This window comes from Oryzias melastigma, linkage group LG4 (assembly GCF_002922805.2).
Source record: "Oryzias melastigma strain HK-1 linkage group LG4, ASM292280v2, whole genome shotgun sequence".
In the NCBI taxonomy this organism is placed as follows: Eukaryota; Metazoa; Chordata; class Actinopteri; order Beloniformes; family Adrianichthyidae; genus Oryzias; species Oryzias melastigma.
The window spans coordinates 12,647,673-12,664,027 of NC_050515.1; the positions used below are offsets into that span (position 1 = coordinate 12,647,673).

Sequence of the window (16,355 nt, forward strand, 5' to 3'; positions counted from 1 at the left end):
AAGGTCACTGGATCTTTTTAATGACCACTTCCTGTGCTGACGGTAACTATCCCATTCTCAAACTTGTCTATCTCAGCAACAGTATGCGCTAAATTATTATTATTTTTTGTTGTTCTTTTACAACAAACAACTATAGATAAGTGTTTGGATATTGAAGTTCTAATTTGCATTCTTCTATTGCTTGAAGAAAAAAATAAAATCAGCGTAATTTATGATTTGTTTTCACTTCAAATGTTTTGCTAAGTTGCATCTAAATGTTTCCAGCAACCTGTTTTGAGAACCTTTGATGCTTACTGTTATGACATGAAAAGGTTCACCTACATTTGAGCATCTGCAAGCAATTAGCTCAGTTTGCACTTTTGTATTTCTTACGTCTCACATCAGAACATAGATTGACAATCTCACTCTCACCGGGATTTCCAGTCAGTGCAACCCAAATGGCACACTACTCATGTCATTTTTTTTTTTAAATTACACGTTAAACTATAAACTTTTTTCAGATTGAATGAACAAAAAGAAATTTGCAACGACGGAGGAATTTTGGTCTCTTTTAAGCAAATATTTATGGTGTTTTTGGAAATCCTACATTTGATTTTTTTTGTTAGCAACTGATGCTGGTCACGATGTTGTTGTGCTTCTGCTGGATCTAGCAGCTCCTTTGATACTTTGACCGTCAAATCCTTTTATCTCACTTGGAAAGCTGGGTGGACCCTCGAGGTAGAGCTTTAAAATGGTTCAGATCATTCTTAACTGATAGGAGCTTCCGTGCATCTTGTAGCTACAGAGTCTTGCAGGACACCTCTTGCATATGGCGTACCTCAAGGTTCCGTTCTCGGACCTCTTCTTTTTCACTGTACCTGCCTCCACTTGGGTTAGTTCTCGGAAAACATGGGATTTCATTCCACTTTTATGCTGAGGACAGCCAGATTTACATACTGTTAAAGCAGGAAGAAGCATATCCTCTTCAACAATTATTACGATGCTTTAATGGATGTCATGTGTTAAATTAGGAAAAAACTGAGGTTCTGTTATTTGGCCTGAGTGACTAAGGCACATGTTGATTTAGGTGTTTTGAATGATTATTTGAAACCAACAGCAACGAGTTTAGGTGTGAAACTGCATAGCAACTTAACTTTGAATGCTCATATTAATTCAGTGGTCAAGTCCAGCTTTTTTAATTTGAGGCAGCTGTCCAAGGTTAAACCTCTTCTTTCTCCAGTGACTTCGAGATTTTAATCCATGTTTTTGTCTCAACTTGATTATTGCAATGCTCTTTATGTCAGAGTTACCCAGAAGTCACTTGTTTGTTAGTAGTTAGTCCATAATGCTGCTGCCCGTCTTTTAACTGGAGCACGTTACTCCTGTTTTAGCATCACTTAATTGGCTCCCAGTTCGTTTTTGCATTGATTTAAAAATTCTTTAATTTGTTTTTAAATGTCTTCTCAGTCTCGCTCTGAACTACCTGTCAGACCTGATCCAGGTGTACACGCATTCTCACTTCCTCAAGTCAGCTGATGAAGTCATTTCCACAACCAAGAGGAAACTGAGAGCCTTTTCAGTCAGACAGATGGACTCACTTTGCACTTTTAAATCTGCCCTTAAAACATTTTTTTTTGTTTGGCTTTTAATTGAGTTGTTTGATTTAGTTGGTTTTATTATATTGTTAATAGTCATTTGTCTTATCTTTTATTTGTTTTTGCTAATTTTATGCGTTGTTTGGCACTTTGGTGAGCTTTATTTTGTTTAAAGTGCTTTATAAATAAAGTTGAGATGATAATTACCATTAAAATGTTCATTGTGTAATTCTACTTTTGACCAAAATAAAATAAATTTAAACCAAAAATGTCAGTCTTTTCCCAAAAATACATTGTCTCACATAGAAAATTGTTAAATATTTTCTAAATTTTTGCTAAACCAAAAAATAAGCACATAAATAACACAAATATACGAGCATAATTTTAATTATAAAGTGGATTTATAGATATATTTTTTCATATGCACATTAAAACACTAATTTCAGAATAAATCACATCTTGACAGCTTTAGGGTGACTCTCCTTTGACGTCAAACACCAAACCATTTCTGTAAATCAGCATGGCGAGTTCTACGTCCATCTGCTCAATCTCTATGTTTGATTTTCTCAGTGCATGACTTGTTGAGTTGGAGCTCTCACACTCGTCACTGGACCCTTCTGAGTGGCTCCCCTCACTCTCCACCTCAGTCCCACCGTTCCACTCCTCTCTGAAGACGGTGGCCTTTTCTGAAATGGAGGTCCCCTCCTGGAGGAGCTGGTGCAGAGTGACCTCATGCACTTCTTCTTTTCTCTCCCACTTCTGCTGTTCAGAGTCACAATGGAAGACAATGTCTTAAAAGCAAGCCAAAAAAAACTCCTTCAAAACACCTTTCACAAGTTAAAATAAAAAAAAAAAATTGGGAGAAATGTTTCTTTGCTTTACTCTGTTCAAAATTAAGAATAAATATTTTAAAGAAAATATACTTTAATATATTGTGAAGCAATTTAATAAAAATTAAGAAAGTCCAGTCAGCCTCATTTCGTGTTTGCACTCATTTGACTTCTGTTAATTACCACACCTGTGTCCAAGTCTTAATCATGCACACCTGATTTTAAATGCTCATTTCCTAACCCTTTTTTAAACTCTTCTTCTTTCAGATGGTTGAGAACTACTTTATACTACCAAAAGTGTTTGCTCACCCATCCAAATGATCAGAATCTGGTGTCCTAATCATTTGGCTACAGGTGTAAAAAAATCAAGTTGTCAGACATCTCATAAGTATTCCACAGTCAACTGTCAGCTCTACCATAACAACATGGAAGAGTTTGGGAACATCAGCAACGCCGCCATGAAGTGGCATAAACTGATGGAGAGGAGTCAGCAGATGCTGAAGAGCAAAGAGGTCACCGACTTGGGCAATGTTTTTGGTAATATGTCACTACACTGTAAAAAGAGGTAGCTTAAAAATTGGAAAATAACACTAAACTCAGGAAGAAAATCAGTAGAAAGTAGTAATTTTCTCTGTTTGTTCAGTAATTTTTCCTTTAGAAAGAAATCTCATACTAAGATATCAAAGTCTTGAAACCAGAAGAAAATAACTAAAAAGCCAACTGTTCTAGGGAATTACTTAAAATCAGATATACTGCAATATTTTTTGATAGTTCTACTCAAATAGTTAGTATTTTTTAGTATTTCTGTATCCAATTGTAGTCTATTTTGATTGCTATGACAAAAACTGATTCAATCAGTGAAAATGACTAATTTAACCACAAAATGAGATTTGAACAAGTACAAGTACAGTACAAGTTTGCCCATCTGAATAAATTCTTAGAAAATCTCAAACTAGCACCTAATCTTAGAACATAAATATAAATTTTGCTTCCTAAATAATGCCAATAAATGCCAAAATAATATCTTTAAAATTGAACCAAAAAGTACAGTGCAATTTGAGGGGTTTTCTTTAGTCTTAAATCAAGTTTCTCTTTTGTTAAAAGCAGGGAGCAACAATGATTTTGACTCATCCAATGAAGATTTCCCTTTTTTTCTTGATCCTAGCTCTCAATGAGACACAAAGTAAATTCTTGACTGTCCTGGTTTTGAGAAATGCTTGAAAAGGTGTGGAGCAAAGAAAAGTTATAAAAACTTAAAACCCGGGAGAACATATTTAATTGCTAAAAACAAGCTTTCACATTTTGACAATTTCTGTACGTTAGAAAGTTAATTCAGTGTAAGAGCTTTTTGGTGGGGAGCTGACACCCTTAATGTGCAGCTGTTGCATCACATTCATGCAACAATTGTCCTTACATTTGCAAAAGTTTTGCTCTAGATGCATGTGAAAAATTTAGGTTAAAGCTATGCAAGTCAGCAATGGCAAATTAGTGTCATTTATAAGCAAAAATTCTAACTAAACAGTCTTTTTCTCTCCAAGTTTCAGGTCTTTAGCCAATTTCAAGCTAATACAGTTCAGTAAGATGGAGGGCATCATCCTATCTTTTTATTGTTTAATTTGTTTCTGTGTAATGGTTTTACACTTTTGTGCCTGCAGGAGTTGTTTATTTTATTTTTATATCTTATAAAATGACAGTTTTGCAGTTTTTTGTTTTGGTTGGTTCCACCTGTTTAACCTACATTTATGTCCAGTAGAAACAAAACTTGACATGACATGCAAAGACAGACTGAGAATAAGTGTAACTTTTTTTCTTTCATTTAAATTTAGTAATTAAACTGACAACAACAACAAACAAATGTGTATAATAGGTTTATGTCAAATACGCCAACTTACCTCACTGTCTGGCTGCCGGGCAGTAAAATCTGGAATCACAGGAGTCGGCACAGGAGGGAAGATCGTGTTTCTGATTCTGAATATTAACACAGCAGACAGTGATCATGCAGCATTTTACTATACTGGCTCCAAAAACCTTCAGCTTTCAGTTGTCTTTACCAAATTCAGCGATGCATCTTAAAAAACAACTAATTTGTTACAAATTTGTTGAGCGAAATGTAATGTCGGGCATCACCCACCTCTTTAAAACAATGGTGCACATAGTTGAGAAAAAGAAGAACCCAATCAGCAGTCCCAAACTCAACCACACTAGTGCAAAAGAGAAAAAAGGGAATTTTAAAATGCAAAAAAAAAGGAATTAGAGAAAAAAAATGAAACAAAAATTCCATTAATATTTATGTTATTGTCAGAATTGATTTTAGAGGTCTGGTACCGTTCACAGGAACCTCTGACAATGTGGTAAAAAAGGTTCTGGCTTGATGTCCTTTTCCCATTCGTGTCACTCCAGCCAGGCTGACGTTGTATTTTGTTCCTGGTGTTAAGTTTCCCAAGCGGTGAGACGTTTTTGATGTTGATATGTTGAAGCAGTCTGACAAAATGAAATGAGGACTAACTTGCAATGGATTGATAGTAAATGTTTTAAAGTCCCACTCCAATCATCTTGTGGTTTATTTTAAAAGTGTTCTCAGTGGTCTTTTAAATTATGTCATTTTTAGCCAAAAGGAAAAACTTGTTCCATTTTCTAGAACATAGTTTATGCATATTTCATTGTGGGCAGGGCTGCCTCGCTTCCCGACATCCTTCCGTTTACATGCTCTCGCTAGCTTACAGCCCTTCACAACCCAAATATCAGCTCAGACGAGGAAAACGAATCTTTTGATTCACCCAGTTTGAAAGCAGAAATACTTAGAAATGCAATTTTTTTTCTTAATTTTCTTTACACATGTTCTCCATCATAAAAAAATGCCACAAGAACACGCTAAAAACAATTGGAGTGGGTCTTTAAGATGATGTTTTTAAAACTGTAATGTAAGATGGGTCAAAATATCAGATCCATACCGTCCTTTTGTGAATTGATTTTCACAATGCACAATGAATAGTGAGTGAGGAACCCACGCTGGTGCTCATACGGAACTGGTTTCCAGAATATTTGAGCTGAATTTTGTGTTTCATGAGAGACGATAAAATCCTGAGGTTCTTTGTTTGGCACTAAAAAATGGAAAAGAGAGAAGCTTTTACACTAGATACGCACACATTCCTGCATCTACCCTTACTTTTATCCATGTGGAGAAGTTGCGGCTGTATTTTTCTCAAAGAAGCTCTAATTTTTAAGAACAACCTCAATAATTGTCAAAGTCTTCCATCAAACCAAATCTGAGTTTTTTGTCTTCACCACTTTCTTAGCTAAAACTGAAGGTCCACTTTCAAAAATTAAAGATGCTTTAAAACATTTATGTCAAAATAAAGATAGAGATCATTGAAAGTTTGGACATCTCATTCTAAAGCCAGTGCATTTGAAGCCCTTACCTCCCTCCTTCTTATAAAAGAAGCACATTTGATCTGTCTGTGGTTTCCCATTGACACATCTGTGCTCAAAGTAAAGGTACCGGATGTAGTCACTCATATCTGTAACAGAAGCACAAAGGGTTAGCACCTCAGTGCCATTTGTTTGACCTTTTTTAATATATTCATGGCAATAATATTGGGCAGAACAAAAAGATTATGAAGGATAATATAAGGGATAATATAATGCTTATTTTAGCCACTTTCTGCTCTCAAAAAAATTCAAATTTGATTTTAAAAAAAGTTCAACATTGAGTTCTTTGTGTAAAAAAAACGAAAAGGAATAAGATCAATTCTTGAAAGTAGGAAATTACTTACTTCTTTTTAGTTGTTCCCTCTTTTCCTTACGCATCCTTGCTGTTAAAATCACCACATTTTTTGGCTCCAAATGGTCATCTTGAAGCTCGTACAGCTCGACACAAGTTGACTTCTTTTTTAATTTTCCGTCAAGTAATGTTTTATTACAAACTACAAGAGGAAAATAAAAAAAAATAAAAAAAAAAGCAGAAAAGTTAAACAAGGACTAAAAAGACTGATACGTGTTCTTGATCTTGCACACAATTTGACCTACTTGTTAAATTTGCTGCACTTGCAACTGGTAGTCTGATGACGGCCTGTGGAGACAGGCCTGCTGGGTTTTTGGCGACGACGGTGATGTTGACAGAAGAGTATGATACGTAAACAATATGGTTTTTGTCTTGCTCACTCGGTTGCTTTTTCTTCCGCTTACACGGGCAATCACGAGACGACTGTGTGTCTTTCACGATGTACTTCACACCCCTGACTGCTGCTGCACTGGGCATCGGCTGGGGAGCAGAAGGGAGATCAGTTCTGACAAACAATCTGAAGCAGCAACATGAAATAAATATTGATTCTAAAATGAAAGATACTGAAGGAAGTCAGCAAAAACATTCTGATAAATGCCATAATTTATATTACTTCTTACATACTTTAGTACATTTTGAATGTTTTTAGAATTACAGTGAATGAAGTTTTAACAAAAGATCAACCAATATGTGCATTAAAGTAACGTAATATTACTTCTAAATTGGTAGTAATACGCATCCTAATATAATCCATTATTATGCTTTAATTATTATGCTGAGGTGGTTAAAATAATAAGCATTTTTTTAATAACTCACTAGAATTTACATTTAAATGTTAAAAGTTTTAAGAGGTAAATGTGGAAGTAAAGTGTTGGAGAAGTCAGATTACCATAAATCGACTAAATTAGTTTTAAGAGTTTAAAAAAAGCAGGTGGACGTGATCAAACGGTCTGCTTTTTGCTTTGCGTAGGGGAAATGGTGCCAGCTGGAGCCTGCATTGACAGCACAGATGTGGTTTTTAGGGTCTGTTTGTTTGTCTCTTCTCGTGTACTGTCAGCTCCCCAACACCTTCTTTATCACTTTCAACACTTTCAACCATCCGGAAGAATTTGATGTTTGTTTTAACAATGGCAAGTATTTGTTTTGAGTAAAAAGTGTTAATGGTGCGCCACCGTTAATTGCTGTGGACTCGCCCAATTTTGTTGGCTTCTAAACAGGGTCTGAATAGTCTTTAGATAGGAAACTTTGTGAAAACCTGGTGTAGTATGTCACTGCAACTGCAGAAGAACATATTTCTGCTGTAAAACATCTGAAGCCAAATCACATGGTGTGCCATCATTGCTACGAACTATAACTATAACTATTGCTATCTTTGTGCAGAGTTCATTTTATTTTTTTTAAGTATATGTATAGACTCGCTGGCCATTTTTAGGCACACCTGTCCAGCTGCTAATCAATGCAAATTGCTAATCAACCAACCACATGACAGCAACTTAATGCAGATAGGCATGTAGACATGGTCAAGGCGATCTGCTACAGTTCAAATGGAGCATCAGAATGGGAAGGAAATGTGATTTAAGGGATTTTGATGGTTGTTTGTGTCAGACTGGCCAGTCTTGGTATTTCAGAAACTGCTGATTACTAAAGCTGTGTTCCCTCCAAAGTGCTATTTGTGCATCAAATTCACGTCAGTCTCCTCCTTTTAGCTGGGTGACAAATTTTCTGCTCACCGCCTGTCCAAAAATGTTTACATAAGCTTGACTCCCCAGCCACGTGTGGGAGGAGCTATCACACCTACCATGTTTTTAGCCTGATCGCTACATGGAGCAATGTCTGTCAGCTTATATCTCATGCATGGAAGACAAGGAGGATGTTTAGAGATAAGGTTAGTTTATTTTGAAGAGCATTAAAAACATTGGAAATCACATTTTCTTCTTTGGGTTCATGATATCATTCAGAGACTCTCCTGGTACGGTGAGATTTGTTCGTTTCTTTTAACAACAAAGTCTAACTAATCAAAAAAACAAACGAAGCCCACAAATTGAGACTCCAACCCCAAACTAAAATAACAAAACCCAGCAGAATAAGACTGCTGAGGACCAACTGCTCCTCAGCCTACTGCTTTGCTCTCTCTTCCTGCCTGGTTGAGGCCTCCTCTGACTTAAATACCTGGCAGGTGCAGGTTCAGGAGAACTATCCAACTGATCCACTATATTGGAGGTGTATTCTACCCACGGATTGAGTCACTGGAAACGTCACATGCCCAACGTTGAGGCCTTGATTGGTTGATGCGCCGCGGCAACCTCTCCAAAGTGCAAAGATTTTAACTCTGACCGTATCACACGGCTGCCAGATCGCCATGCCCGTCTCTCAAATCGCACCGCAGGACCTCGGATCGCATCTGTACTAATGACTTAAGATTGAAACTGGCCCTGCGAATCACGTTTGTCAAAGGAGAGTGACCTGACTCTAAAAAAAGGCAACAGTAAGTCAAATAACCACTGATTACAACCGAGGTTTGCAGAAGAACATCTAACCATTATTTTTTGAGCATGAATTTTTTAATTTATTGCATTTGCTATAGCAATATTTTACAAAGAATTATTGAAAATTATTAATTTGAACATTTGTTGGAAGTCAGAAAATTGAAAGCAACTTGCAGAGCAGCAGCTAAGAGTTTTTTATGGTTGTCAGTGGAGAAAAAATAAATAAATATAACACTTTGTACTGATAAATTAAAATGAACCAGATATAAAATGTATGTATATATATATACTGCTTGACCTTTTGCTTGTTATGCTAATGCAGTGTTTATAATTAGTTTTATATATTAGACCATATAGACATTTCTAATTTTTAAATAAGCTAACATGCAGAATATCTAACTTTTGCTACTGCTTTTTATCAATCACTAACACATCACAGCCAAAACTTTGTATTCCTTCTCTGTGCTCTTCTGACATCACCATGAGTTTGAATACAGTCATCATCATGAACATTTTAGATGCATCCATTGACAGAACGTCAGCATGAACACAAACAGGAAGTGATGCTTAACACAGTGGACGAGAGACAAAGCTCTGCTGCACAAGGCATTTGCAGCAGGGAGAGGAAAGAAAACAAACTTCAAACAAACCTGTTGTTAAGCAGATAGAAGAACCAAGAGGAAAATCAAGAAACAAAGACCACAAGAGAATGACCAGTTGATGGTTTCTTAGAATTGTGGTTACCTTCCAAGTTAGCTTCACCTTTCGATGGCCATTTTCAAGTGTCACTGTGTTGGTTATGTCAGGTTCATGTTCAAGTTCTGCAGTGAAAACAAATCATTTGAGCGCATATTTATCTCACATTAAAAAAAATTAAACCCTTTGTGACGGTTTTTATTTCCAGTTATATATATATAAAAAAATACTCTTGCGCTTTTCCATTCAAGGTGATGCTATACTAAAGATCCACTCTAATAAAAATTGTGTTTTTTTTTAGTTTTTAATGTGTTCTTGTGGTATTTATCTCATGATAGATGATAATAATAAAGAAAATTAAGCTTAAATTGGCTTTTCTGAGTATTTCTTCATTCAAAATGGCTGAAAACAGGCTTTTTAATAAAACTTGTTGCAGTTCCTCTCCATTCTGATGCATCCACTTGTAGACAGCTAGATCCATGTTCGTCTTTGTTTTCCTCCCTTTGAGCCGACATCTTGCTTAAAACTGTAAGGGTGGATCACTGCAATATCGTTCCTTATTTTTGTTGCACCGCTAATGTTAGCTTTAGGTTTTGAGGGGCTGTAAGCTAGCCGGAGAGGAGGTTAACAATGGGATCGTGGGAAATGAGGGCAACTCAGAGGTGAATTTATAATAAACTACTGTCGCTCTGCAGAAACTATTTCCAAGGATCTGGAAAAATAACATTCATTTTTAGATTTTGGCTAAAAATGGCATAATTGTTAATTACTGGGAATGCTTTTCAAATAGAACAAAAGATGATTGGAGTGGGACTTTAAGTGGACTAAATAGTACGTTGCGAAATTGCAATGTACCATTTGAAGGGATTAAAACTCATGCATATATTTAATTTTTTACCAGATAAATCTTCCATTCTTTGCTTACATATGAGATTACCTGCCGGAACAACTGTCGGTGTAGACCAGTTGCTCCATAGTGGGTCTTTGGCTTTAGTTGATCGATGTCTAATAGAAACCCGGTAAGCTGTATTCTTCTGAAGATTTGCAACCAGAAGTTTGTCTGTTCAGGTTAAAAAAAAAGTAAAAATGAAACAACACAAGAAGTTCTATTGAATCAAGAAAAAAAAATCAAACATTTTCTTTTTTTCTTTATTTTATTAGCATATTTCAAAAATGAGAGCTGACATATCTTCAGATATTAGGGATTAACAGCTAGATGTTGATTTTCTCAGAGCAGAGAGAAAAAAGAAATAAGAGGGTGATACAGACAATTTAAAGAAAGGGAAAAGGTTTGTACTCACACTTTAAGATCTCTGTTGGGTGTGTTTCAAGAGCTCTCTCTCCAGCTTCAAATGTGGTGTTTATTAACCTCTGTTGGCACAATACAAATAAAAGATTATCGAGATTGCCACATAAAATGCTCAAACAGAAGATCCACAGATAAAAAAGTAAGGCAGCTTACTGTTTCTGAAGATTCTGTAGGACCACCATTAGGCAGAATGCGGACCTCTGCTAAAGCTGGATGTTCTTCTGGAGCTGGCCATCTTAAAATGAGGCTGTTCGTCAACCAGGATACAGAGATATTTTGTGGAGCCATGTATTTAACTGTTGAGAAAGATTTGAGTTGATCTAAGTGTTTGTTCATCAAAATCATGATGCTGGAGTTCCACATTATTACCTCTGTCCATGAGCACACCAGACCACTTGGGTGACACACAGTTGGAACTACTCGTATGAGCTTCTATCCAAATGTCAATTTTAGAGCCAACTATTAGTTGTTCTGCAACAAAGTCATACGGGTTCTCCTTCGTTTCCCCAAACTTTTTCTCACTACCTGTCGAACTAACACCAAGAAAAACACAGGTTCATGAAATCAGAGGATCAGAAAAAGAAGTCAACTAACATGTCTTTAAAGAGGAATTAAAAAATGTGTTTTACTTTTTGTTTTAATACAGGAAGTTTATATTTTTACCTTAAATTCGGCCCAGATTGCATTAACTCATTTGCTGGCCTGTTGGGGAGGGAGTGTTAGTTAAAAAAATATCAGCAAAAAAAAAAAAAAAAAAATGCACCAAGATTGTTCAACGCCCTCACATTATTGAAATATATTTGAGCTCTGGCTCAACATGTACATGCTTTTATAAGTTCAAGTATAGACTATTGTTCTTTTGGTGTTTAGAAAAATACTATTGATCTGCTGCAGCTTGTTTCAAAATCAGCTGCACGCCTCTTGACCGCCAGAACCAAAAAGAAGGAGCACTTTGCACCAATTTTGAAATCTCTGCACTGGTTCCCAGTCAGATTTAAGATTCTTTTATCAGTTTATGAATGTTTTTATGGGATGGGACCTTCATTTATAGGCGACAGTGGCCACTGATCGAAGGATAGGCAGTTGCCTATTGCCTCCAGTGTGGCTCCACTAATGTGTGAATGCGTATGAATGTTCCGGTGATGGTCAGAGGGGCCAGAGGCGCGAACTGGCAGTCACACCTCTGTCAGCCTGCCCCAGGGCAGCTGTGGCTACAGTAGTAGCTTACCATCACCAAGTATGAATGAGGTGTGAATGAATAATTGATATACAATGTAAGCGCTTTGAGCGTCTGGAAAAGCGCAGATAAATCTAGTCCATTATTCATTTTCAGAATTGCTTTTAGTTTATGACCTTCCCAGAGGCCTCAGCTGCAGGTCTGCTGGTGGTTCCCAAAAACCCACTGCAAGGCCACATTCCGTTTTTAAAGAAAACCTTAAAACCCAATTTTTTTCTCAGCTTTTAAGTACTTTTTACATTTCCTCACGTTCTTTTTTTATTTCATGGACTTCTTTTCCCTGTTTGTGTTTGTAGAATGTGTATGTGTCAAGGGGAACTTTTACTATGAATACTATTTTTACTATTATTTTTCCTATATATTTAATATAAAGCACTTGGTTGTGTTCTGTTCTCTATGAGAACAAAGTTGAATTTGCTTTGATGTTTACACATGTATCCTTATATCAAATATATCTGTTTAAGATAGTAGGAGAGTTTCACTGGAGAATATCCACAATCTAAGTTTAAAGTTGAACAGAAAACTCTGATGACCCAGGATTCTATCAGCATTTAAAAGCATCACTGATGGATGAATGTGGGAAACGGGAAAAGAATCTCACATCAGATTTGTGCGTAAATGTGGTTTTGTGTGTTTGTGTAACAAGGGATTTGTGTGTAATTTCTAAAGATTTGTGCATATAGTTAGTTTCAGGCTGTTGTAATTTTATTTTTTGCATGAGTAAATTGGATTTGGTATTTTTTTTATTTAATAATTTTTGTACTTATGCACAAAATGTATCATTTGAATTATAAATCAAGAATTACGCACACACATATTCAAAGTTAGGTGAACAAATCAAGAATTACGCATGCGCAAACCAGGGTGAGTCTATTTTCTCTCCATACTTTTCGCTTATTTGGTTTTTGACCTGATGTAAAAACAGTATTTAACAAAAAAGTTTGTTTTTCTAACCCAATTGATGAAGCAACAAAATCTTAAATAGAAAAACAAAGATCAGTACTTACTTATAGTAAAAGTCAAACCTGGCATCACTTGCGTTTGTTTTAAAGCTCCATTCACAAAAGTAAACAGTTTCTTTGCTGTCTTGTCTGTAGCACTCAGGGCTTGAACGAAGTTCACATCCTGACCCTACAAAGAGAAAACATTGTAACAGATTTAATAAATATATGCTTTGAATTGGCCTTAGTTAAGTGATTTTGAATGTATCTGCTCCAACAATTCAGCATTTTTAGAAGCTCGTCTTATCTTTTTGACTTATTTTGGAACAACCTTTGAATCTACTCAGCAAAAGCAAATGAGATCAAATGCAGTTTTTAGACTTTTCAAACCAGCTTTTGTAGATTTCTTCACTGTGTTTAGACTGTAAGTTGTCAATAAGCGGAGGATAGATTTGAAATGTAGGTCTTAACTGGCAGACAGCAATGTGCGGATGTGACCTGCAGTAGGAAACCACATATTGAAGATAAGCTAACCATTGTTTTGCTATAACTGAACTGTCGCTTTCCTTTGAATGAGTTTTATCTTTCATTGAGTTTTACTACAATATATTTGTGGTCAAAAGCACATTTAGATGTATATTACATGTCAAGTAAATAAAAAAGAAAGTTAATGTTTTGGGTTTTTTTACCTTTGCTGATTAGGAACAGAAAGAAAGTAAATCCTTGTAAAGAGCTCCAGAGCACGAGAGCTTCCATGAGGCGAAGAAAGTTTAGAAAAATGTTCATTATTTGGTTGGTGGAAGTGAGTCAAAGTAGTCAACCTGTGTTCCTGTTACATGACTCTTTTTCTCAGAAATGTCACCAGAGTTTCAAGTCCCTCAGTTTATATAAGTCTCAGTAAAGCCACAATGATGACGAGTAGGGGAGGAGGCTTTAGGTTCTCACTGTGAAGTCAGACACAAAAGAAATTCTTTGAAGTCACTTGCTGATTTTTTTTTTTTTTTTTTACTTCTATGCTTGACTTTGTAAAATAGTTTTGCTTTAAAGACGTTTTTTTCTTCAGTGGAAACCCCAGAAAGAAAACTTCCTTACACCTACATGTAACTTAATGTGTCAACAGACAGAACCACCAGAACGTAAGTTGAAGGCTACAAGAAGTAAAAAGAGGCACCTTGTTTGGTTAAAAAAAAAAAAATGACAGTTTTATTCATGAACTGCAAGTGATTAAGGACTAATTTTCTGAAAAAAAAAACACAACATATATATGTATATATGCATACACACACACACATATATATGTATGTATATTAGTAAAATGGTAAATGGCGTATACTTGTATGGTGCTTTCTACCCTCCTTCAAGGGCCCAAAGCGCTTCACAGTCACAGACCCATTCACCCATTCACATCCACATTCACACACTGGTAGTATCATGTTTCATTTTCTGTTTTATTTTGTTAAAATTCACAGCATCAAATTATCATTTCAAAATTGTAACACTTCATAATAAGATTCCTCAATAAACTTTATTAATATGTTAACAAACATTATTAATGTGTTTTTAGGTTGTTAGTAAGACATTTATTAGCACAATAAGCCAAACAAGGTTTATTATCATACTTAGTAAGATCTATTTATATCTAAAGTGAGACTATTGTGTACAAAGGCCATATTAATAAACAGCTTACAAGCTTAACAGATGGTCTTGGAAAAAAGTATACTTCAAATATAATCATTCTAGTCCAAAGTGAAATGCATAAACAGCAAAAGACAATTTGAGAGAACAAATGTGTATGTACTGTGTATATATATATATATATATACACAGTTCACAAAAATTAAAGGAGCACTTTAAAGAAACACATTAGATACATCACATCTTAATATGAAGTTGGATATCTATACAAATAACGACAGGGCAGTGTCTTAGGAACAAAAAGATGCCAAGTCTTTTAATGGAAATAAAAGTTTTCAGCCTACAGAGGCTCAATTGTGTAGACGCCATAAAATCAGAGTGAAATGAAGATGTGGCAGGCTAGTCCATTTTTTTTCCAAAACTTAATTCCTGCAACTCAAAATGCTTTTCAGTATCTTGCGTGCCCCCACCAGCTTGTATGTATGCTTGACAACGTGGCGGCATGCTCCTAATGAGACGACGGATGGTGTCTTGTGGCATTTTCTCCCAGATCTGTGTGAGGGCATCCCTCAGCTGTTGTACAGTCTGAGGAGCAACCTGGCGGCGCCTAATGGACCAAAAGATAATGTCCCAGAGATGTTCTATTGGGTTTAAGTCAGGGGATCATGAAGGCCATTAAATTTTTTCAATTCCTTCATCCTCCAGGTACTGCCTGCATACTCCTGTCACGTGAGGCCGGGTATTGTCGTGCATTTGGAAGAAACCAGGACCTACTGCACCAGTGTAGGGTCTGACAGTGAGTTCAAGGATTTCATCTGGATACATTATGGCAGTCAGAGCACCATTTCCTAGGCAGTAGGTCTGTGCGTCCCTCCATAGATATGCCTCCCCAGACCATCCCTGACCCACCACCAAACGTGTCATGTTGAACGACGTTGCAGGCAGCATAACGTTCTCCTTGTCTTCTCCAGACTCTTTCACGTCTATCACAGGTGCTCAGGGTGAACCTGCTCTCGTCTGTGAAAAGTACAGGGCGCCAGTGGCGGACTTGCCAATTCTGGTGTTCTTGAGCAAATGCCAGACGAGCTCCACGGTGCTTGGCAGCAGGGCCGTGCAGAGACATTTGGAGGGGCAGGTGCTCAAAGTTAAAAAAAAGGGCACATGGAACAAAAATTTGAAGCACAGCACAACACACCTTACAATATATGGTGCTGATTCGTGATCTGCCTTTTATTATTATTCATTTTTTATATAGCCCATATTTACAAAACACAGATTGCTAGCTTCAAGGAGATAAACTACGATTCAAAATTAACCAACACTGTAACCAAATAACGCTAGATTACTAATCTAAAAATTCACTTTAAAATATCGGATGAAGGGACATTACAACAGTAACCAGAGCAAACGTCAACTGCTCCTAAATCAACCAAATCATCCAAATTTTTAGAGGGCCTATATAACGTTAAACTGATTGCTCTAGAGCGATGTTTTATTTTTTTTTTTAGCATTGTTTTGCATGGTGTTTCCTCCCCCGCCTGCCTATGTGGACGGCACACACAGCCCAACTAGCCTATCTTGGTGTAGGTATGTGACAAAAATGTTCAAATTAGATTGATTGCTCTGATATTTATATCACTGGAACGGGCTGAAAGAGACCATTCCAACGGTATAAAAATCATTAAGATAGCTCAAAGAATAAGAAAGTTATGGCACGTTAGGTGATCAAAAGTAGGATATAATTGTATTCCTGAAATAAATAGCAAAACATTGATATATTTGTGACCAGAAACAAAGATTAGAGTCTTTAAATTGTCGTAACTTTCTCATTACTTGTCCAATCCATGAAAGGAGGGTATCGTTGGA

At 36.3% G+C, this 16,355-nt stretch overlaps 1 protein-coding gene across 1 annotated transcript; it reads right to left on the reverse strand.

The window, feature by feature from the left end:
• Positions 1–1,606: 1,606 nt before the first annotated feature.
• il12rb1 (interleukin 12 receptor subunit beta 1) lies at positions 1,607–14,202 on the reverse strand. The gene is made up of 16 exons (XM_024279074.2): positions 13,544–14,202; positions 12,921–13,044; positions 11,340–11,378; positions 11,046–11,209; positions 10,830–10,972; positions 10,669–10,738; positions 10,305–10,427; positions 9,416–9,492; positions 6,431–6,665; positions 6,178–6,327; positions 5,824–5,922; positions 5,356–5,505; positions 4,730–4,885; positions 4,536–4,605; positions 4,297–4,372; positions 1,607–2,333 (listed from the first exon to the last, which is right to left on the reverse strand). The coding sequence occupies exons 1-16, from the start codon at positions 13,638–13,640 to the stop codon at positions 2,043–2,045; spliced, it is 2,064 nt and encodes a 687-aa protein (XP_024134842.2). The 5' UTR covers positions 13,641–14,202; the 3' UTR covers positions 1,607–2,042.
• Positions 14,203–16,355: the final 2,153 nt, after the last annotated feature.